The sequence below is a fragment of the Anguilla rostrata genome, chromosome 16, assembly GCF_018555375.3.
Source record: "Anguilla rostrata isolate EN2019 chromosome 16, ASM1855537v3, whole genome shotgun sequence".
In the NCBI taxonomy this organism is placed as follows: domain Eukaryota; kingdom Metazoa; phylum Chordata; class Actinopteri; order Anguilliformes; family Anguillidae; genus Anguilla; species Anguilla rostrata.
In genome coordinates, this window is record NC_057948.1 from 10,113,860 (window position 1) to 10,137,288 (window position 23,429).

General features: G+C 47.5%; 2 protein-coding genes across 3 annotated transcripts in view; both read right to left on the reverse strand.

Moving 5' to 3' along the window:
• Positions 1 to 11,927, reverse strand: part of wwp2 (WW domain containing E3 ubiquitin protein ligase 2) — a 51,902-nt gene extending 39,975 nt beyond the window's left edge. Inside the window, exons 1-6 of the mRNA XM_064313774.1 lie at positions 11,787 to 11,927; positions 10,415 to 10,496; positions 6,368 to 6,524; positions 5,671 to 5,792; positions 4,484 to 4,621; positions 490 to 592 (exon numbers count right to left, since the gene is read on the reverse strand). Of these exons, the coding sequence (XP_064169844.1) occupies positions 490 to 592; positions 4,484 to 4,621; positions 5,671 to 5,792; positions 6,368 to 6,524; positions 10,415 to 10,484 (590 nt within the window). The 5' untranslated portion in view covers positions 10,485 to 10,496; positions 11,787 to 11,927. The remainder of the gene's footprint in view (positions 1 to 489; positions 593 to 4,483; positions 4,622 to 5,670; positions 5,793 to 6,367; positions 6,525 to 10,414; positions 10,497 to 11,786) is intronic.
• Positions 11,928 to 12,170: 243 nt separating this feature from the next.
• Positions 12,171 to 23,337, reverse strand: LOC135242044 (diacylglycerol O-acyltransferase 1-like). Of its 2 annotated transcripts, none has more exons than XM_064312928.1 (18): positions 22,190 to 23,337; positions 20,558 to 20,713; positions 20,252 to 20,339; positions 19,627 to 19,667; positions 19,207 to 19,286; positions 19,033 to 19,085; positions 18,049 to 18,157; positions 17,824 to 17,928; positions 17,564 to 17,623; positions 17,288 to 17,391; positions 16,591 to 16,629; positions 16,340 to 16,381; positions 15,790 to 15,834; positions 15,353 to 15,465; positions 15,160 to 15,225; positions 14,970 to 15,057; positions 14,654 to 14,716; positions 12,171 to 13,806 (listed from the first exon to the last, which is right to left on the reverse strand). In XM_064312928.1, exons 2-18 carry the CDS (start codon positions 20,686 to 20,688, stop codon positions 13,648 to 13,650), a joined length of 1,386 nt encoding a protein of 461 aa, XP_064168998.1. In that variant the 5' UTR covers positions 20,689 to 20,713; positions 22,190 to 23,337; the 3' UTR covers positions 12,171 to 13,647. The 2 variants fall into 2 exon arrangements, with proteins under 2 accessions (XP_064168998.1, XP_064168997.1); XM_064312927.1 differs by lacking the exon at positions 22,190 to 23,337 and adding an exon at positions 21,459 to 22,177.
• Positions 23,338 to 23,429: the final 92 nt, after the last annotated feature.

Genomic DNA, 23,429 nt, shown 5'->3' on the forward strand with positions numbered 1-23,429 from the left:
GTAGTGCGTGTATAGGGCGAGTGCACACAGGTGTGTGTGTGTGTGTGTGTGTGTAGTGCGTGTATAGGGCAAGTGCACACAGGTGTGTGTGCGTGTGTGTGTGTGTGTAGAGCGTGTGCACACAGGTGTGTGTGTGTGTGTGTGTGTGTAGTGCGTGTATAGGGCGAGTGCACACAGGTGTGTGTGTGTGTGTGTGTAGAGCGTGTCACACAGGTGTGTGTGTGTGTGTGTGTGTGTGTGTGTAGTGTGAGTGCACACAGGTGTGTGTGTGTGTGTGTGTGTGTGTAGTGTGAGTGCACACAGGTGTGTGTGTGTGTGTAGTGTAGTGTAGTGTGAGTGCACACAGGTGTGTGTGTGTGTGTGTAGTGTGTGTAGTGTGAGTGCACACAGGTGTGTGTGAGTGTGTGTGTGTGTAGTGTGAGTGCACACAGGTGTGTGTGTGTGTGTGTATAGGGCGAGTGCACACAAGTGTGTGTGTGTGGTGCGTACCTGCCGCGGGGGCTGGCTGTGCCGGGTGTCTCTTCGCTCTGTGTCCTGCGCAGGTTGCCATGTCTGTCTGTCCCGTCGGCCGGTCCGTCTGTCTGCAGCAGTTCTGAGCACACAGCAGGAGAGAGACTCCTTTAGCACCTCCTCACAGTGACAGCAGGAGAGAGACTCCTTTAGCACCTCCTCACAGTGACAGCAGGAGGAGACTCCTTTAGCACCTCCTCACAGCGACAGCAGGAGAGAGACTCCTTTAGCACCTCCTCACGGCGACAGCAGGAGAGAGACTCCTTTAGCACCTCCTCACAGCGACAGCAGGAGAGAGACTCCTTTAGCACCTCCTCACAGCGACAGCAGGAGAGAGACTCCTTCAGCACCTCCTCACAGTGACAGCAGGAGAGACTCCTTCAGCACCTCCTCACAGTGACAGCAGGAGAGAGACTCCTTCAGCACCTCCTCACAGTGACAGCAGGAGAGAGACTCCTTTAGCACCTCCTCACAGCGACAGCAGGAGAGAGACTCCTTTAGCACCTCCTCACAGTGACAGCAGGAGAGAGACTCCTTTAGCACCTCCTCACAGTGACAGCAGGAGAGAGACTCCTTTAGCACCTCCTCACAGTGACAGCAGGAGAGAGACTCCTTTAGCACCTCCTCACAGTGACAGCAGGAGAGAGACTCCTTTAGCACCTCCTCACAGCGACAGCAGGAGAGAGACTCCTTTAGCACCTCCTCACAGTGACAGCAGGAGAGAGACTCCTTTAGCACCTCCTCACAGTGACAGACTGCACTTATCAATACAGAGAGAGACCAGCACCCTGTCACATCACCTGACACATCACTCAACCAATCACTGCACAAAGACACATTTCTCAACCAATCACTGCACAGAGGAACATCACTCAACCAATCACTGCACAGAGACACATCATTCAACCAATCACTACACAGAGACACATCAAACAACCAATCACTGCACAGAGGCACATTGGTCAACCAATCACTGCACAGAGACACATCAATCAACCAATCACAGTAGAGAGACACATCGGTCAACCAATCATTGCACAGAGACACACCACTCAACCAATCAGAGCACACAGACACATCAGTCAACCAATCAGAGCACAGAGACACTTCAGTCAACCAATCACAGCAGATGCTTGAGATTCAGGTTTTTTATTTTGCATGATTCACACATCCCTCATCAACACTTCCCACTACCCTGAGACTGTTTTACAATCAAGAATATATTAATCCATCACAGACTGCAGATTTAGCTATGAGCATGCATGTGAGTGTGTAGTGAGTGTGTGTGTGTTTATGTCTGGACTGTGTTTTTGTGGTGTGTGTGTCTGTATAGTGTTTGTTTGTATATGTGCGTGCGTGTGTTTTTTGCGTATGTGTCTACAGTGCATGTTTCTGTGCGTTTGTGTGCGTGCGTGCGTGTGTGTGAGTGTGTGTGTGTATGTGTGTGCGCATAGTGTGTGTGTGTGTGCGTGCGTCTGCGTCTGTGTGTGTGTGTGCGTGTGTGTGTCTGTGTGTGTGTGTGTGTGTGTGTGCGTGCGTCTGTGTGTGTGTGTGTGTGTGTGTGTGTGCGTCTGTGTGTGTGTGTGCGTGTGTGTGTCTGTGTGTGTGTGTGTGTGTGTCTGTGTGTGTGTGTGTGTGTGTGTGTGTGTGTGTGCGTGCGTCTGTGTGTGTGTGTGTGTGTGCGTGCGTCTGTGTGTGTGTGTATGTGGGTGTGTCTGTGTGTGTGTGTGTGTGGGTGTGTCTGTGTGTGTGTGTGTGTAGTGTGTTCTCAGTCTGGCTCCTGGCAGTGGCATAAAGGCTTGTTTATGAGGAGCAGCGTGTCAGTGAAACCACGGGAAACCAGGAGGGAAAAACAAGGTGCACCTCAGAAAGAGCACATTCAGGGCCTTTAATACAGCTCTGTAACCCCCACCCCTCCCACGGCACCCCACCCACCCCCACCCACTCCCCCACCTCGCCACCCACCACCCCCAGCCAGCCGGAACACACCTTGAGTGTGACAGCCAATCACAGAGAAAATCCTAACACCTCAATGAAACCACCCAGCGGCACAACCCACGCCTGAACCAGCCAATTCATTCCTCAAAGCACAACTACTTAACCTCCCTAACACACGACGCACACCACACACCACGCACACACCCTCGATGCGCGCCACACACCACACACACACACACGCACACTGAACCAGCCAATTCATTCCTCAAAGCACAACATTAACCTTAACACACGTATGCACAAACACACACAAACACACACTCCGAGCGCGCACACACACACACACACCACGCACACTGAACCAGCCAATTCATTCCTCAAAGCACACATAATCAACAACAATACCAAAATACACCACGCGCACGCGCACGCGCACGCACACACACACACACACACACACACACACACACATACACATGTACAGAACAAGCCAACTCATTCCTCAAAGCACAATATTAACTTTAACACAAACACGCACACAGAACAAGCCAGTTCAGTCCTAAAAGCATAACATTAACCTTAACAAACACACACACACACACACACACATGCTCACACACACACACAGACACGTTCTGTACACATTCACACAAAGACGCACAGAGACAGTGTATGACTGAGCTATTGAGTCCAAATGAAAAGGCTCGTATGCAATTAGAAAAAATAAACAGGTCGGGGTTTAAATGGCGGTGGAAGCTCCCGTTACTTCATAAATCAGTTAACCTCCAACCCCCCCCGACACACCCACTGCCTCCTCACCCCCCCCCCCCCCCAAGGACCCAATACTGCCTCACTGTTCGCAGCAGTAGCATGGCTCTGGTTCAGAGCAGCAGTAGGAGCAGCTTCAGCTTGAGGTGTGTGGTGGCTATGATACAGGACATCAGACCCGGAGCGACTGGAGTCAGTCTGAGGCTGCTCCTGATTCACACTGGAGTCAGTCTGAAGCTGCTCCTGATTCACACTGGAGTCACTCTGAAGCTGCTCCTGATTCACACTGGAGTCAGTCTGAAGCTGCTCCTGATTCACACTGGAGTCACTCTGAAGCTGCTCCTGATTCACACTGGAGTCAGTCTGAAGCTGCTCCTGATTCACACTGGAGTCAGTCTGAAGCTGCTCCTGATTCACACTGGAGTCAGTCTGAAGCTGCTCCTGATTCACACTGGAGTCAGTCTGAAGCTGCTCCTGATTCACACTGGAGTCACTCTGAAGCTGCTCCTGATTCACACTGGAGTCACTCTGAAGCTGCTCCTGATTCACACTGGAGTCAGTCTGAAGCTGCTCCTGATTCACACTGGAGTCAGTCTGAAGCTGCTCCTGATTCACACTGGAGTCAGTCTGAAGCTGCTCTGGATTCACACAGGAGTCAGTGTTGAGACGCAGCGGTGCTGAGTATTTTTGCCTAAGAGCTGTATGTGATCTTCAGACACTTTGGGTTGCTTGACTGAACAAAATGAGAGTCTAAAGCAGTGGTCTCCAACCCTGGTCCTGGAGAGCTACAGGGTCTGCTGGTTTTCATAGTGACTCTGAACTTCATGAATCAATTAGAGCAGTTGATTACACAGCTAACTCAACTCACCTGGTGTCTTGGGTCTCAAGTGGGTGCTGATTTTAAGGTGAAAACAAAAACCAGCAGACCCTGTAGCTCTCCAGGACCAGGGTAGGAGACCACTGGTCTAAAGAGGCTCAAAGGCTCAAAAATGTTATATTTCCAGCACCTTAACATGTACCAGGAGTAATGTGAGGGTAATGTGTGGTTGGGTACTGTGCTGCGTATGTCAGAGGTATGCTGTAATACATTCAACGTCTGATTTCTGTGTGAGCGTGTGTATCTGTGTGCGGCTGGGTGGTGGCAATCTGTCTGTAGCACACAAGCCTGTGAGCGTGAGTGTGTGTGTGTATATGTGTGTAGGTGTGTGTGTGTTTGTGTGTGTGTGTATTTGTGTTTGTGCGTGCGGTTCTATGAGGCGGGACTCACTGTCTGTCGCCGAGCTGCCATTGGGCAGGGATCCCAGATCAACAGCCAGGCCGTCCAGACAGACGGTCAGCTCTCCGCCCGCTACAACCGAGCCTCTGTTCTCCGTCTGCAAGGCCAGGCTGAGCTTCACATTCTCCACTGAGAGAGAGGGAGAGACGGAGAGAGAGAGAGAGAGAGAGAGAGAGAGTATGTCACACACACCAAAATGCACAAACACACAGCATTATACCAGCCCTCACAGCCAGCAGAGCACAGTGCTTCACTCACATATGTTCTTTAACCCTTTGAAGAGTAGGTTTCATTGGAATATTTAAAAAAAAATTCTAAGTCAGTGTTCTAGAACTCCATTGCTTTCAATTACCAGTAGTGATTGTGACATCAGCATTAGAACGTTCAGGTAAGAACGTTCTAATCACACGATCTGTGATCTCACACCTTCACAGACAAACTTACACCTCAACGGGGTTAAACAGTCAAAACACAAAAACACCTCCGTTTTTCCATTAACCGGTCAGACCCGTGAAAGCACATCCGTGCTCGACACCACCGAAGCGAACGGCCGTCTGCGACCGTGGACTTTCCGACTTTCTGCCCATATAACGTTTCAGGCTGCAGCTAAATAAAATAAACACCCGGAACAGGCCCGTCTCAGCGAAGAAACATGAAGCTGTAATGAGCTGGTGACCCCGAGACCCCGATTCGGTGTTGGGGGGGGGCAGGGGGGGGTCCCATTTCCCTCTGCTGTACAGACTCAGTATAAACTCACTGCAGGAGAAAGGTCTAGGACGCGTGTGGAATTTGACGGCGCCTGCTGCGGAGGTGTGACAGAAACGTCCAGTGCGGGGACGTACGCCATTTTCAAAATGGCCTCCCACACTCACCAACATTCCACTGACAAATCCATCACCGCATTCATTAGTTGTCTGACAGTCACAGGCTTGGAATCCATTCATGTTTTATTTCATGAGGAAAAAGTCCAGATAAAGACCAGATACCCGATATGTGTGCGTGCACGTGTGTGTGCACAGTTTGTGAGTGTGCGCAGTGTGTGTGTGTGGGTGTGTGTGTGTGTAAGTGTGTACTCACTCTGGCCAGTATTGGGCGTCTGTGTGTGTTTGTGTGTGTGTACTCACTCTTTCCCTGGTGTGTGCGCAGTGTGTGTGTGTGTGTGTGTGTTGTGTACTCACTCTTGCCCTGGTGTGTGCGCAGTGTATCCAGCAGGTCAATGGTTGCGCTCCCAAGCAGTTCTTTCCTCAAGGTGTGGCAGCTCCACAGCTTCAGATCCAAACGACTCTGCGGGGTCACATTCCTGCACACACACACGCACAACTGTCAGAAACCACTGCATTGTTACCCAACCCCAACACAATTTCAACAGCAAGACTGGCTTTAAACCACACATTCCTGTTTGTAGAGGGTAGTGTATTGAAAAGAGGACAGCCTACTGTAAAGAGGATAGTGTACTGTAAAGAAGACAGCGTACTGTAAAGAGGATAGTGTACTGTAAAGAAGATAGCGTACTGTAAAGAGGATAGTGTACTGTAAAGAAGATAGTGTACTGCAAAAATGATAGTGCACTGTAAATAAGATAATGTACTGTAAACAGGATAATGAACTGTAAAGAATACAGTGTACTGTAAAGAAAATATTGTACTGTAAAGAATACAACTAAATATAGTGTTACAATTGGTATCAAAAGGCCAACAGAAAGAGGGCTTGGGGGGTCAGCAGCTGAGTAAAAGGCTCTGTATTGTTGGGGGTGCGATGGGGTGAAGATGAGAAGATGAGAGAGTGAGAGTAGGCGTGAGGGTGACCGAGCAGAGGGCGAGCGGAGGACTGTGGGAAAAGACGATCCTCTGACGGGGGTGGGGGGGGGTGACTCACAGGGTGAGGTCCTCGTTCCACTGCAGCTCGGGGTGGCCGCTGCGTTTGCCCGTCTTCTTGGTCTCGCTGCTCAGGCCGTCCGCGGTGACCTCCACGAAGGAGCTGAGGCGCGCGTTCCTGCCGGGGAGTTTGGGGGACTGAGGCTTGGCTGAGAGCACTGGGGGGGGGGTGAGGGGGGGGGAGAGACATGTCAGCCCCTTCTCCTCCAGACACAACGGCTCACCAGTCTCACTCATATCCTCCAGAGAACTGGCAGACAAGCAGCTGAAGTGTTTTCATTTCTCTGACGTAACACAAGTGTCTTGGATGACAGAACATAATTGCAGCGAAAACATTTTCTAAAGTATAATTGATCTTATTTTTACTGGACGTCCCTTGCAGTGTAGGTTTCAGTATGGTAGAATATACGGTTCTTGAGATTAAGACCAGAGACTCGTGTCCTCGACAGGGAACAGAAATGAATGGCCAGGTCAGAGATAATAGATGATTATCTGAGAGTAATAACTTTCCTCAATACCTGGTCTATTTTATTCCATGTCATTTATATGCTTTTCTTTTTCTTCCCTTTTTGGGATGCCTCACTGTGCTTAGGCGAACTACTACTGAGCCCAATCGACCAGCGGGGGTCGCTGGCGTGCGACAAGGCTTCATCGAACTGGCTAGCTGAAAGCGGGGACACCCCCCCCCCACCCCCCACGGTGACACCAATGTCAACAACCCATTGCCCCGCGGCGCATAAAAGACTGAACGAACCCTTCGCCCTTCCTTCACCCAGCCAAAGCTGCTACATTTTAAGGCAGCAGTGAATTTCACATGAACGTGCTTCTTCTTCTTTGATAAAAAAAACTACGACAGTCCTCCAACGTCGACTTCAGCAAGAAAAAGCATCCATAAAGGAGGGAGGGAGATGGTGCGACAGGAAAGAGGAACCAGAGGACACCGTCTCCTCCGTGACCTGTGATTTATGACTGCAGCCCAACCGAATGTCAGCAGTCCTCGCTCAGGCGAACAGCGCCCTCTGGTGGCCTCCGGGAACAGCAGACACAGAGACACCAGAGGCAATCTCAGTGACAGCCCATTTCCAGTCTGAGTTCCAGACACATGTCTAAATTCGGGGGAGAGACATGCTATCCCCCCCCCCCCGCCCCGAAAAAATATTCCAATGAATTAACTGCCAGACTAGCTGGTATGCTTGTGAGCACTGACGTTAGTCCACGTGGGACTCAGAGGTCCAGCAGTATGCCTCCCCTAAAGTTGAAATGGGACCTAGGCCTATGGTTCCAAAGCACCATTTCAGTGCCGCTGACCGTGACTTATGGTTATCAGGCAGCCCTCTGAGCTCCCTGAGATATGTCATATACCAACTCCACACTGGCCTTCATCAGTCTTACATACACAGACACTGTACTCCGCCACTGGGAATCACAGTTAATGGTTTGTGCACAGCAGTATGACCAATGTGCCTGTTTATAAATATCTCAGCATAACCTGGACTCTTGATTGATGTTCAGTAACAGAGATATCTGATAAGATGTGATTGTGCCAGGCAAAGAAGAAAGAGTGTAAGGCAGTGGTCTCCAACCCTGGTCCTGGAGAGCTACAGGGTCTGCTGGGTTTTGTTTTCACCTTAAAATCAGCACCCAATTGAGACCCAAGAGACCAGGTGAGTTGAGTTAACTGTGTAATCAACTGCTCTAATTGATTCATGAAGTGCAGAGCCACTATGAAAACCAGCAGACCCTGTAGCTCTCCAGGGCCAAGGTTGGAGACCATTAGTGTAAGGTCTAGTGCACATATTACAGTGTTGGACATGGTTTAGTCCTTCGAATAACTATCAACAGTTTTCTGTGATTATTTTGTTTTTTTCAGTGGGGGGAAAAACAGCTTTTTGTTATCCCCCATTTTTATTTTCTCACAATTTAAAAAGCCCCCTTTTGTAATGGTGGGTCTGTCCCATTGCTGCCCCATCATCCATAAACTGAGGAGGAGCGCAAAACAAATGCCTGTGTCCCCTCTGAGACGCTTCCTTCAGTTCAGTCTACGGGCTGAACCATGACGTTATCGCGCCGGGGGGGGGGGCAGTGGGACTGCATCTGTCCGGCTGAGCGGAGGGAGTCACTCGGGCCGGCCGCGGGCGGGCGGCGACACGCCCACAGAAACCAGCGCCCTCCCCTGGGGAAGGCTCCGGCAAACGATCCTCCACCGCCGCCCGCCGCCTGGGGCTCCCGTCCGCTCGGCCCCGTCGCGGCGAGGGTTCCCCTTTCCGGAACCGCCCCGCCGCGGACCGGCGCACCACGGGCAGCCGTTTCAGCCGGAGTAACGGCCCAGCTATCCGAGGCCGTTACTCAAACCGCCGCGCGCGGCGGACGTCAGCGTCAAACCGGAAACCGAGCCGCCGCGTGGCGTCCGTTACCGACGCGGGAACACGTGGCGCTCTGGACCGGGCCGAGGGTCGCCGAACGGCTTCTTCGGCTTCCCGCTTCTTCCTTCTCATCAGCGGGCGACGCAAAATGAACATTCGCTCAGAAAAACGGGACGGAACGTGCCAGAAGGAAAACCCACAGAAACAGGCGTCTGTTTGACCCGCCCGCAGAAAAGCACCCCTGCAAACCGTCCGACGCGCTGAGCGGAGCGGGACAGCCCGGGCAGCCAGACAAGGCGGTGTGGGCTCGCGCTTCCTCAAGTGGGGAAATACCGGATGGCCCCCCTGAAATTTCTGAATTCACATGCTGAGTCAGCGTGGAGTAGCCTGTATCCTGTGTCAGCCTCAGTCACAGCACACTTGTAACCTGTGTCAGCCTCGGTCACAGCACACTTGTAGCCTGTGTCAGCCTCAGTCACAACACACTTTAACCTGTGTCAGCCTTAGTCATGGCACACTCCTAACCTGTCAGCCTCAGTCACAGCACAATCGTAACCTGTGTCAGCCTGTCACAGCACACTTGTAACCTGTGTCAGCCTCAGTCACAGCACACTTATAGCCTGTGTCAGCCTGTCACAGCACACTCGTAACCTGTGTCAGCCTGTCACAGCACACTTGTAACCTGTGTCAGCCTCGGTCACAGCACACTTGTAACCTGTGTCAGCCTCAGTCACAGCACACTCGTAACCTGTGTCAGCCTCGGTCACAGCACACTTGTAACCTGTGTCAGCCTCGGTCACAGCACACTTGTAGCCTGTGTCAGCCTCAGTCACAGCACAGTTGTAGCCTGTGTCAGCTTCAGTCACAGCACAATTGCAACCTGTGTCAGCCTTAGTCATGGCACACTCCTAACCTGTGTCAGTCTCAGTCACAGCACAATTGCAACCTGTGTCAGCCTCAGTCACAGCACAATTGGAACCTGTGTCAGCTTCAGCCACAGCACACTTGTAGCCTGTGTCAGCCTCAGTCACAGCACACTCCTAACCTGTGTCAGCCTCAGTCACAGCACACTCGTAACCTGTGTCAGCCTCAGTCACAGCACAATTGCAACCTGTGTCAGCCTCAGTCACAGTAGACTTGTAACCAGCATCAACTTCAATCACAACACACTTTAACCTGTGTCAGCCTCAGTCACAGCACACTTTAACCTGTGTCAGCTTTAGTCACAGCACAATAGTATTGCATATGAGCTTCAGTGGAAGTACATTCACTCAAAATTTTTAAAAAATGGGTAAAACTGTGTATGTACAAGGCTTAGGAAGGCAGACGGTGTAGTAAGAGAGTGTAACACATCTACCAAACCGAAGTTCACCAATGGCATGCCATTTTTTGAGAACCTCAGCACTACTGTTTACACGCATGGTGCGGCAGGTGAATCAGTAACAGGACTGGACAGGACAGCTACTGGGGCGGTAGAAAGATCACAGGGGGAAAAAAACAAGATACAAAAAACCTGTGACTGAGCAGAAGGGCCCAGTCACATGGCAACAGCAAGGGGGTGGATCACTGTGTTGATTCCATTTTTTTCCCTAAGCGCTACAAACACTTCTCCTGGATGTGAAATCTGTGTACGGGGGTGGCCACGAACGAGTGTAGGGCGGGGGAGACGGGTGGGTTCGTTCTACCTTTCAAGGTCAACTGCGACTTCTCTGTGGTCTGGGTAACGCCAGGTCGACTCACGCTGGCTGCTGCCATGACAACACAGCCCTAAAATACAAGACCATCATCACCATCATCATCATTATCAGGGCCCTGTAGCATCCTCTGGAAAAAGGTGTGGAGCTGTTGAACTGTAAGCAGGAGATAGCTGGTTCTTATCATAACAGTGATATTCTTGTCTTCGGTATACAGGTACTGAAACTGGCTATGTACATTTGGAACACATATGTACAATGGAAGCTTAAAAATCATATTAGACATTTGTGTCACCGAAGCAAATTCATAATATAAACAAACATCACAATAATCACAATCAGAATCCTGAGGCATAAGGAAAAATCTCTCTCCACTATAAAAGCAAAAAAACTCTCTCGGTTTCCATAATCCCACCCCAAAGAACTGGGCTATTATGGTTTACTTCCCATTTTAATGCCATCACAATGCCTGGCGCAGCCAGCGGACAATGAGACCTTTGACAGAAAAGCCAGGCCAGGCTCCGGTTCAAAGCTCATTCTCTGAATCTGGAAACGCAATTGGCTCATTGACACTAGTTACGGGACAGGAACAATGTCACAACTTCGGGTTCGCAAACACGACTATTTTCCGGACAAAACAGTTCCGACGCCTGCATCCTGCTATTACCGCAAGCAGTTTCTCTGTCGCTGTTACAGCTCGTGGTTGTTTAAGGTTTAACCTCAGCAGCTTAATTTGTGGTCTTCGGGCCTCTAGTACTTGCACTGGGAATTGCAGCTAGACAGAAAAGCTGGCTCGTGCACTTTTATTTATCTCGCGAGCTGTGCAGGTAGTCACTACTACAAGGAAGCAATGGCATTCGTGTGCAAGCCTCTCCTTTTGAAAACTGACAGTGTCAAAGCATTGTTCATAGTAATCATAGTTACCTAGCTAGCTCATCTTCCTGGTTACTAAGATCAGTGTTATCGAGCTAGTATAAGCTAACATTTTCTCTCCGGCGGCTTGCTGTTAGTTCAGAGCATCAGCAAGCGTAACGTTAACTGAAAAGTAGCTGGCTATATCACTAGCTGTGTTCTGGAGGTTCAGTTCCATGTTGCTGCCCCGAAGCGCAAAACAAACAAGCGCCGCGTCTCCCAAGTTAAATACCCGGACGACAACAATAACGCTAGCTTAGCTGGCTAACGTAGCTAGCCAGCTACAAATACAACAGCAAGCCTTGGTTCAGAGACGGCGTTTAAAGGGTATCCTGACAAATACCCCCGCTTATTCTAGCACTGCAAAACAAACGAATTATGACAGGAGATATGAACACTAACATATTTATGTACATCGAGTATAAAGACGGGAACGTTTTGTCTGTCGTACCTTATTTCAGTGGAGATCCGACGGCTCTAGTTAACTTTCATTTCCGCCTCAATGTCAGCATCACCTGACGAAGCTACCAGGGCCGCAAAGAATTGTGGATCTCGAACATGTTTCGTTGGAAATATTGAATTCCAATTAGCTCAATTGTTCTTTCTCCATTTGCACACAATAAAAAAAATTTAAACGAGTATTTGAAATATAGTACAAATGGAATTTTTTTTTGTCTAAACACTAAACGGTATGATTTATCTGTTTCAAAACAAAGCTTGGATGCGTCTTACCACATTCTTAATATTCCTGGCTACATTGGAAAATGAATATATTATTATGGAAGGGAAATATTACATTAGTATAGAGGCTGGTAAGAAAACACACTCACAAAGGTTTTACGTATAATATATTTATTTGTCGGACAGACAAATCCTATAAATTTATACAGTCTCTAAAAATGTATGTTTTTGACTCAAAACAATGGCATTGCTTTCGAGCAAATACAACAGTTATACCTAACTCAAATATTTTACAAGAATTACACACCTTGGTCCAGTGGTCAAACCACTACTGTGTACCAGGCACCCCAACATTGCCTTCTCACTTACTGGAATGTCCTCTTTGTTTTACACACACACACACACACACATGCACCACAAAACAAACAGGTACACACTCCTCCACAGGGGCATCACACCACTCCCATTTTAGCGATCACCTCACTGTAATATAGAAATTATATTGATTTTTTTTTTTTTTTTTAATCTTTAGGAATTTACTACACAAAAAACACATCATTTCAAATTCCAGGACCATTTTATTGTAGATAAACTGAATTGATGTTCCAGGCATATCTGTATATTCATAAAGGCCATTAAGAAAAATCTGTGCATGGTGCTTAGTCACCCAGACCCTTAAGAATTCCTCTGTAAGGGATCTTAAAAGAAGACAATGCCGTGTGTTCTTACAGGGAGCTTTTGATGTTTTCACACTGACTGATCCATTTTCCCATTGTGAGCGAACACTACTGGAGTTGTCATAGGCCTGTGGTCAAGTGAGTCATTTGTACATGGTGTGTGGAAGACGAGAAAAGCACTCAAAAGCATTGCAAAATAGTCCAGCGTATGCACAGCTGCATATTCTTTTACTGGTGCCAGTAAACTACAACCAGCTTCCCAGTGCAGTTTCTTAGATCAATTCCAGAAATTTTGTATTGTTCGCCTTTGAGTGCGGAAAAATCAATTCACAACGAAACTGATAAATGTCTGATACACAAAAGAGCACTGTATGACCGTTTATAGTTCATACGCAAGATACTGGGAATTACAATGCATCCCCCCCCTTATACATGCACCCACACGCACGCACGCACGCACGCACACACACACACACACACACACACAAACAGGCATTCAGACTGATGGCTTGTGGGCTATCAGCTGACAGGACCTTTATTACAGATCAAAGGGTAGCATTATATGACTTTCCAGAGTCATATTTCCATTTGGGCATAATGCACTTCCTCCTCAGTAAGAATGAAGCAGGCACAGGAATAAGACCAAAGCTAATTACACATACAGGTGCATGCGCGCACACACACACACACACAGGCACACACACAGGCACACTTACGTGTGCACATAGCACACACACACATACACACATACACGCACACACACACTGCATACACACACACAAACACATGCATACACAGGCACACTCACGCGCGCACATTGCACACACACACACACGCACACACAAAACTCTCCTCACAATGTGTATTTCTACCATTTCACTCTGGGTAGAGGCTGGATCAACTTCCGTAGAGAGAGGCAGGTATCTGAGGAGAGTGTGCTAGTGGTAGGAGGGTTCAGTATAGGGTCCAGTGGGGCTGTGCACGGTAGGTGATGTAATGGTCGTGGAAATATGTCATCACAGCCATAGGGGGACCCATCAGAACGCAGAGCCACACCAATCCATTACCATAGTTACCAGTGAAGTAACGTCCCAGGAACACCGCAACCAGGAGCTGGGGGGGATGGGGCGGTGTTAGGGGGGAAACAGTGATACAAATCAACAATTACAGAGGGTGCTCCTTCACAACTAAATGTACAGGGCTGTGTGATTTCACTGAGATCAGCTCTGTACAGGGCTGTGTGATTTCACTGAGATCAGCTCTGTACAGGGCTGTGTGATTTCACTGGGGTCAGCTCTGTACAGGGCTGTGTGATTTCACTGGGGTCAGCTCTGTACAGGGCTGTGTGATTTCACTGGGATCAGCTCTGTACAGGGCTGTGTGATTTCACTGAGATCATCTCCGTACAGAACGCTGTGATTTCACTGGGATCGGCTCTGTACAGGGCTGTGTGATTTCACTGGGATCAGCTCTGTACAGGGCTGTGTGATTTCACTGAGATCAGCTCTGTACAGGGCTATGTGATTTCACTGAGATCAGCTCTGTACAGGGCTATGTGATTTCACTGGGGTCAGCTCTGTACAGGGCTATGAGATTTCACTGAGATCAGCTCCTGTACAGGGCTATGTGATTTCACTGGGGTCAGCTCTGTACAGGGCTGTGTGATTTCACTGGGGTCAGCTCTGTACAGGGCTATGTGATTTCACTGGGGTCAGCTCTGTACAGGGCTGTGTGATTTCACTGGGGTCAGCTCTGTACAGGGCTATGTGATTTCACTGGGGTCAGCTCTGTACAGGGCTGTGTGATTTCACTGGGGTCAGCTCTGTACAGGGCTATGTGATTTCACTGAGATCAGCTCTGTACAGGGCTATGTGATTTCACTGGGGTCAGCTCTGTACAGGGCTGTGTGATTTCTCTCTCTAAATGAGCAGCTCGCTCAGGCTCTACAGCAGACTCTCACCTCCAGAATCATGATGAGGAAGATCCACAGACGGCAGGTACGCAGGGGCACAGCTATGACATACTGCAGGGAGAGGCGATCATAACAGTAAGGTTGGCTCATGGCCAATTCTGTTCACGGTCAGTTCACGGTCAGTCTTATTCATGGTCAGTTCTGTTCACGGTCAGTTCACGGTCAGTCTTATTCATGGTCAGTTCTGTTCACGATCAGTTCACAGTCAGTACTGTTCATGGTCAGTTCACAGTCACTCTTGTTTACAGTGGTCAGTTCTGTTCAGGTTCAGTTCACATTCAGTCCTGCTAATGGTCAATCTTACCTCACAGAGAGCTGCAGAAAACAGGAAGGCCAGAAGCTCCGCCTGCCCGGGCGGGACTCCCCCCCTCACCATCGGTGTGTACAGGTGTCTGAGAGAGAGAAGGGACAGCCCGTACACGCGCGTGTAAGAGAGCGGCAGAGAGAAAGAGAGAGACGTGATGGGTGGGGTCAGTACAGTCCGGAGGAGTTACCTGTCGCTCCACTTGTGAAAGAGAACACTCAGCTTTCTCCAAAAGCTCTTGAGGGTATCGGCATTCCTGCACACGGGACACAGATGAAGACTGAGGGGTTTCCTACAAGCATGCGCGCTGTGTGCTAAGTCACGCTCAACACCTGAGGGCTGAGTCAGACGCAGGTGCTGTGGGTTGAGTCAAACAGACTCACCACCAGTCTCCATAGAAGTGTCGGTCCCCAAAGCGCAGAAGCTCTCCGCTGAAGTTGAGGCAGGAGTGACAGAACAGGAAGAAGAGAATCAACCACAGGAAATGGTTTGGCGCCTGCAAGAGGACAAGGAACAGCATCACTGCTCATCTTTCAGACACACACACATACATACACACACACACACATGCACACAGACATGCGCTCACACACACATACAGGCACACATTCACACAATCACATACACACACTCACACATTGACACACAAAGATAGTCACAGAGAGAGACAAAGTCAAACAAACATTATCACAATTATGTACACATTGAAATTGTGACACACACAAGCACACACAATCACACGTAGCACACTGTCATGCACACACACACACACACATGCACACACACACACACACGCACATGCACATGCACAGATACTCACCACCAGCTCCACCAAGTGCTCAATCCTGGTAGTGACATCCATGTTCTTCAGAGAGACAGAAAGTCCAACACAGCTCAGGTGAGTTCGTGGAAACCAGTTTTGCAGAACATCACTTAAACTAACTATGATGGTCACTCAAACACTATGTGAAAACAAACACACTATGAATCATAGTATAACAGCACTATTTATAACTCAATTATAACATAAAGGTACTCACTGGGAGTTATATATCTCACCAGTTCACAGTGAAACAAAAGTACTCAAACTCACTGGGAAATATACCATCACTCCAATTCACAGTGAATCATAACAGTACTCAAACTCACTGGGAAATACACCATCACTCCAATTCACAGTGAATCATAAAAGTACTCAAACTCACTGGGAAATACACCATCACTCCAATTCACAGTGAATCATAAAAGTACTCAAACTCACTGGGAAATACACCATCACTCCAATTCACAGTGAATCATGTTGACACTTAAACTCACTGGGAATCATAACAGCACTCAAACTCAGAGTGAAAAAATAACATCAAACTCACAGTGAAGGTGCTGTTGGTCCTCTGGAATAGGGGACTGATCCACTGAAAAAGATGAAAAAAGAGGACAGGAGAGAAGAGATGCTTGATACAATCTGAAAATTCATCAGGGAGAAGGCAAAAGAGATTAGCTGTATGAAATTAAACTTGGCACAAATTACACTCAGCAGATTAAATTACCCTGACATTAACAAAGCAGATCAGATTAAACCAGGACAAGCGTGGCAGATAAAACGAAGCCCAGGCTAACACACCTGCTGCACGATTCCCACCATCAGCTGTGTGAGGACCACCTGCAGAGAGAGATTCAAATCAACTATCCATAACTTATCACCAATAAATATGATCAATAGACTTCAGTTAATCACACACTTCAGGTTACTACCACGTGAAATATAACACAAGCAGACTAGTCCCAGCTAGAGGCTGGAATCTTATTGGTCTTCAATGACATGAATACTCTTATCCTTTTTCCTTAACTAGGAAAGCCAGGATTTTTTTATTGTTATACCTACTTGATTATATAGCATATCAATTAGCTTCCATACCACACACATATATTGACAATACTAATCCATATAAAATATTACACAAATTAAACAATTACCAAGGAGATTTATAAAATGAAAAAAATGATTGCAGAGACCACTTTTAATAGAAGTAAATTTGAATGTATTCCACATGTAAGATTTGAAAGAGAAGTGTAACTATGGCAGATGAACCAGCTGATGCCTGTTCAAAAATGCCTTTAAACCACAGAATAAGATTACCTGCCCTTCCCACCATCACCCTGGCTGTGAGCACTACTCTCCACTGGAGCAGATTATTCAGGTAATTAAGTAAACGGTTGCTAACAGCCAATCAATCACGATTATCTGACTAATCTACTACTCTCCATGGGCTCCAGATACAAGACACAATCAAGGTTTTGGCTGCCAAAACCGGCCTCACCATCTCCAGCAGCCTGTGCAGCAGGAAGTTGAGGCGAATGCTGGGGGTCTGAGGAAAGCCCCTCTGGTAGCAGAGGGTGGGGGCCAGGAGGAAATAGTACAGGTCTGAAAGAGGGCAAAGGTCAAGGGTGAAAGGTTACACATCTAACAGAATTGCAGTACAGGGTTCTGAGAACATAAGGCACAGACCATAAAAGTGTGTGTGTTTGTGTGTGTGTGTGTGTGTGGGTGTGTGCACGTGTGTGAGTGTGTGTGTGTGTGTGTGTGGTGTTCTCACCCCCAAGGGTCAAATGGTCTGTTCTCTCTCCACTTTCTTGTGAAATACAGCATGTGATCCCTGTAGAAAAAAACTCAGAAATCAGTGACAAGTACAGATACAATCACACACAAGTTAATACACAAAGAAACATTGTATGTGTAAAAACAAAGTTTTTACACCACATACAAATAAATAAACTACAAGTACACACCATGTTTCAGCAACAACCACTCAACTGGCTGTCAGCCGCACCAAAGGATCCCTGTATGTAGGCTTACCTGGAGCCCTGCAATGTTCCTGTCGATACCACCTGTTTGCCTCTTGGTATGAATACAATTTAAGCCCCAGGACAGTGTAGATACAGAGAGAGAATAGGGCGCCTCCTGGTGGACACACAGACGCAGCAGTCTCTCAGAATTAAGCCATGTTCAGTTACTTATCCAGCACAACGAGCACTGAAAGAGCCATTGACTGGTCACCAGTGTAGAAGAAGGTATCTTCACCTGTAGATAAACAGGTGTCCTGTTGCAGAATGACGGCAGAGGGAAACAGCATCAGCACAACCAGGTTCAGCAGGTGCAGGCAGTGCCCCACGCAGGCTGGAATCTGTCCCTGTGACAGACACACAGCAAAGAGTCTGGATCTCACATAGACCTCACAAAGAGCCAACACACACACACACACACACACACACACACACACACACACACACACACACAAAACACACACACACACACACACACACACACACACACACACACACACACACACACACAAACAAACACACACACACCACACACACAAACACAACACACACACACACACACACACAAATACAAACACACACACACACACACACACAAATACAACAACACCACAAACACAACACACAATACAACACACACACACAACATCACAGTGCATACAATCGACATAAAGCAACAACAGAGGCCACAGTTCCTGATTTTAGTTTCAGTTCCAGCGCCAGCGATTACACAACGACAATGTAACAAAAGAGAAGTGATGATGTCAATGACATGACAATGAAAGGGTGTGGGGAACTATCATCAATGACTCTAGACTGACACAGGGAACTATATTGGGTGGCATCACAAATCATGGGATAACATCAGTTGATAACATCACAATGATGCAGGGAATTATAATGTATGACATCACGAAGACGTGATTTATAGTTTATGGCATCATAATGGAACAGGGGGAAGCAAAAATTCCCCAGAGACTGGAGCCAGTGTGAAACCTGGAATTCATGAGCAACCCACAAATTCTGTTCTTTCTGTCCATACATGCCATTTCTCCTATTCCTCAAATCACAAAGCCACAGAAAAGACAAACAACAAAAATTGTATTGCTATGTGGTCAGAGTTTCTCTTCTTCAAATGCACAGCATACTGCTACTCCTAAAGGGTGAGGAGTCCCTGGTGTGAAATGTATAGGACTGGCAGAGAGAGAGAGACCTGCCTCACCTTGTCCTGGCAGTTTTCCAGCAGCAGGGCGGCGACAGCGAACACGTTGGCAGCTGCCGGAGAGGCAGAGAAGGGGTGAATGAAACACTCGGGCTGCAGACGGGCTGCTGCTCCGGTGACATTTTTACAGAGCACACTCAATTGTGACATCACAGCGAGCACGCGGAGCCCCACCCATGACGAGGTAGACTGACGGCCAGTCGTCCTGAATCAGGTGGACCAAAACCTTCCAGAGATCGATGAGGAACCCGTGTCTGTCAAAGAGGGGAGGAAGCTGCATCACAAATCTCACAGTGTATATATATACACCACATGACCAAAAGTATCTGAACAACCATTGGTCAGGGGCTGTTTTTCATGGTTTGGGCTAGGCCCCTTAGTTCCAGTGAAGGGAAATCTCAATGCAATGATGTTCTAGACGATTCTGTGCTTCCAAATTTGTGGCAACAGTTTGGGGAAGGCCCTTCAGCATGACAATGCCCCCAGGCACACAGCGAGGACCATATATAAGTGCATGTGTGCATGTGAGTGTGTGTCTGTGTTTGTGTGTGCGTGCCTGTGTGTGTTTGTGTTTGAGTGTGCACATGCACTCACTGAATGAAGTTCTCCAGGAAGAGGTGTGCATGAGTCAGGACCTGCAAAAAGACAAAGCACAACTTTGAAACCTAAGGTCACTCAAACACTTTCACAAGTGCACAGGCAACCGCCAGGCCTATCACACACACAGCCAGAACCATAATACAGGGGAGAGAGACTCACCACCAGCAGAGCCCAAACATGAGGAGAGAGACTCTCCATCATCAGAGTCCAAACATAAAGAGAGACTCACCCCCAACAGAGCCCAAACAAAGAGAGACTCAACCCCACCAGAGCCCGAACAAGGAGAGAGACTCACCCCCACCTGAGCCCAAGCAAGGAGAGAGACTCACCCCCAACAAAGCCCAAACAAGGAGAGACTCACCATCATCAGAGTCCAAACATAGAGAGAGACTCACCCCCAACAAAGCCCAAACAAGGAGAGAGACTCACCCCCAACAGAGCCCAAACAAGGAGAGAGACTCAACCCCACCAGAGCCCAAGCAAGGAGAGAGACTCACCCCCAACAGAGCCCAAACAAGGAGAGAGACTCAACCCCACCAGAGCCCGAACAAGGAGAGAGACTCACCCCCACCAGAGCCCAAACATGAGGAGAGAGAGAGAGAGCCAGAAGGGCGCTCACCAGTAGGATGATGATCCAGTTCAGGATCCCTCGGTAGTCGGTGAAGCGACTGGCTGAGCTCAACAGGGAGTCCTGGACACGGTGGCAGCTGCAACGGCAGCAACAGAGTGAGAAAGAGCTAAACAGCTACCCCCGAAAACACCTCCACCCACCAAACAACCCCCGAAACAGCTCTACCCACCTACCAACCAATGTTCTACACTGCCATTACCAATGCCGACATCATAAACACATGATTGGTTACATTTTATAAACAGTGTGACAGAATGAGAACACTGAAGCTTGTGTCTTCTCAGCGTAGCCTACCAGAGCATGTCCACGTCAGAGTCAGGCTCGGAGTCCAGATCGGAGCCATCGCAGGCGGAGTCCGGGCTCGCATCTCCCGGGAGGAAGTCAGAGAAACAGCCGCTGGACCGTGATTTCCGCACTTCCCCCATCACAAGTGTTAATGACACCTACCAGCTGGAGGCAGTGTAGAGCAACCAAACTGAGAGGGTCTTAACACACACATGCACACACAGAATACTATTTACAACACTGTTTTGGCTTCCTTCTTTACATATAGTTACAATGGCGAGGCAGATGGGCAGACAGGTTACCACTGAAGATTGCTCCAGTGACGTAGGATACGTATGGTTGCATGAAAGAGAGATGCCAAATAATGTAATATTAGCCCACCACTTGCGACAATTTGCAATATAAAACTGCTGTTCTGTTTTTAAAGTAAACCGGCAATTAACATCTATGCTGCAGCACCCAAGTGGTCCAAATCCTGTGTCCTCACCAAGACAGCTGACACGCGACGCAGGTCAGCTGACCAAAATAAGTACCGTTAAAAGGGGAAGATGTTCGCGTTAACGCGAGTTTATTTCTAACGCACTTGCTGGCTACTGCAGAGACAATTTCATGACAGAATTGAAGAGCGGAGTATAGCCGAACCCCACGCCTCGCCATTCCCCTGCAGACTGCAGTGGGCTACATCTTTACCTGCTACATACGTTACGACGTTAACCAAATGTAACTAAAAACATACTACCACGTTATGATATCAATTTACCTTATACGTAATTACATTCCAAATGTAAAAGAATGTTTGTGTAGGCTATACATAAATAGGGAATACAGCTTTCCTCGCTGTTAAACCGTTATGTGCATCAGTACAATCTAGGCTATGGCAATATTATTGTTTAAAAAACAAAATTCTCACAAGTAATTCGTAGATATTTCTTCAGTTCCCCGTTGCCTGGCGTCCATTTTGATCTCGTGACAGTCGCCAACGTCCTTATCAGATACCCCCACAATAAAGACCATTGATCACTCGTTCAAATTCTGCTGTTTTTTATGTTACGCACGCACCTGGCCCGGCGCAAAAGTGAGCGCGTGCCACCCTGTCCGGGGTCGGACGGCTCGTGAACATCTCCGCCTCGGCTAGAGGACAGCTAGAATCAGCTCGCTGACAAGCCTGTTTCTTATTATAAGCAAACTATTTAAGTAAATCGCAGCCATCGAGAAAGCATAATCCTCCATTACGAAAATATTGAAACACGCATAGGCTATTACTGTCATAGGATAGCTTGTCAAAAGCTACGCACTATATTGGCTGTCAAAATGGCTTTTGGACACTTAAATTTAATTTGATAATACACTGTACGCAAATATTAATTTATTTTTCTTATTCGTGCGCGTGCTGGCACATTATCAATTCCAATAGCTATTCCTATTTATTTCCTGTTTTTTTACAGTTTGGTTTACACGGGCATCTATTCTGTGGACGCTGCGTAGGCTACGTAGTCTGATCTTGGAGGTGCAGGACCTGACCACCAGAAAATGTAACACAAAAAATAATCTATAGAACCCCTACAGTCAGGTGAAGATATGGTTTTGCCGACTCGTTGTAAATTCACTTTCGACAACTATTGTTATTTAAGTTGAAAATACCTTTATGGGAAGTCCCATGTGATTCCCAGTGGAGATCATGTGACATCAGCAGGCTGTCCATTGAGCATCCACGAGTGGTCATGGGACACCCAGGAGAACTCTGAGGATGTATTCGCCTTTTTGTGCCTTTGTATAACTGCAACATTCTGTCCATCATTTTAAAGTCCAAGGGAAATATAATACAAATCCCAGTGAGTCAACTGTGAAAATGGCATTCATAACCAATAGCAAACCAGTACAATTCCCACTGAAAACACATGAAGGTCTCAAACAAAGCCTGTAACATCCCCAAAGCAATCCCATTACTAATGTACAACCAACAGGAATTTAATTCATTGTACATCAGCTGGTAATGGGATTTCTCACAAGAATTACATTGGAATCTCAGTCTGCTTCCCCCCTAATCTTCAAAAACCCTTTGTGATCCTGTATTATTTTTATGGAATTCTGAATGGAATTGAGTAAGTTTCTCATGTGTCATGATTGGGTTTGCATAATAATAGATAGGAACCCTATTCAATTCCATTGAGAATCCCAGCTGATGCTAGCTCACTGCAGTTCAGCATTAATACAGAAATGTAGTGTATCCAAGTCACCATTACCATTATTTCCATGTATCACACCATATTACAGTGATCTGAAATGTCCAGAAAATGTCTTAACATCTCATAATTTTTTCTCTATATTATTATCATTTTTTAAAGAAAAATTATAGTGTTAATTCAGGCTGTTATGAAATATGATTGGCAGTGATATGAAACATTCCACCGGTCATTAGCCTCAATACATAAATCCCCTTATTATCTTTATCAGTAATTGCTATTAAAATGAAGACTACAATTTATTATTTGAATTGTAAAAATCATGTTCATCTCAGTTTGGCTGGCAAATATTATGTTATTATAACCAAAGGGATTTGGACAAAATCACCATTTTCAATTCTTGACTGAGACATAAACATTTGATTTCCTGATTGGCAGTTGATTGGACTCAAAGCCACACATCCATGTCTGGGTTACAAATAAATGCTTATTATGTGCAGTTGTGCCTGTGTCTTCTAACTTTAATTGCAGTATAACCAGTCAATAGCCTTCTAGCCTCACATTAATAGCCATAGCCCTAGGTACACGGTCTTACGTGTCCCAAACATCCAACCTGCTATCGCGGTGGCCTGCAGCAGCTGCCCTGTCAGTGTTAGCGGAGAGAAGCTCGGTGCCGTTGTATCCAGGTACAGGTGCGC

Bases quoted from the DNA above. Each gene is read 5' to 3' on its own strand.
- LOC135242044 (XM_064312928.1), bottom strand. From the start codon at position 20,688: ATGGGGGAAGTGCGGAAATCACGGTCCAGCGGCTGTTTCTCTGACTTC. The intron at 20,340-20,557 runs GTAGGCTACGCT...CTGCCGTTGCAG, and splicing joins TCTGACGTGGACATGCTCTG to CTGCCACCGTGTCCAGGACT. The intron at 18,158-19,032 runs GTGAGGCAGGTC...TGTCTGTCACAG, and splicing joins TGGAAAACTGCCAGGACAAG to GGACAGATTCCAGCCTGCGT.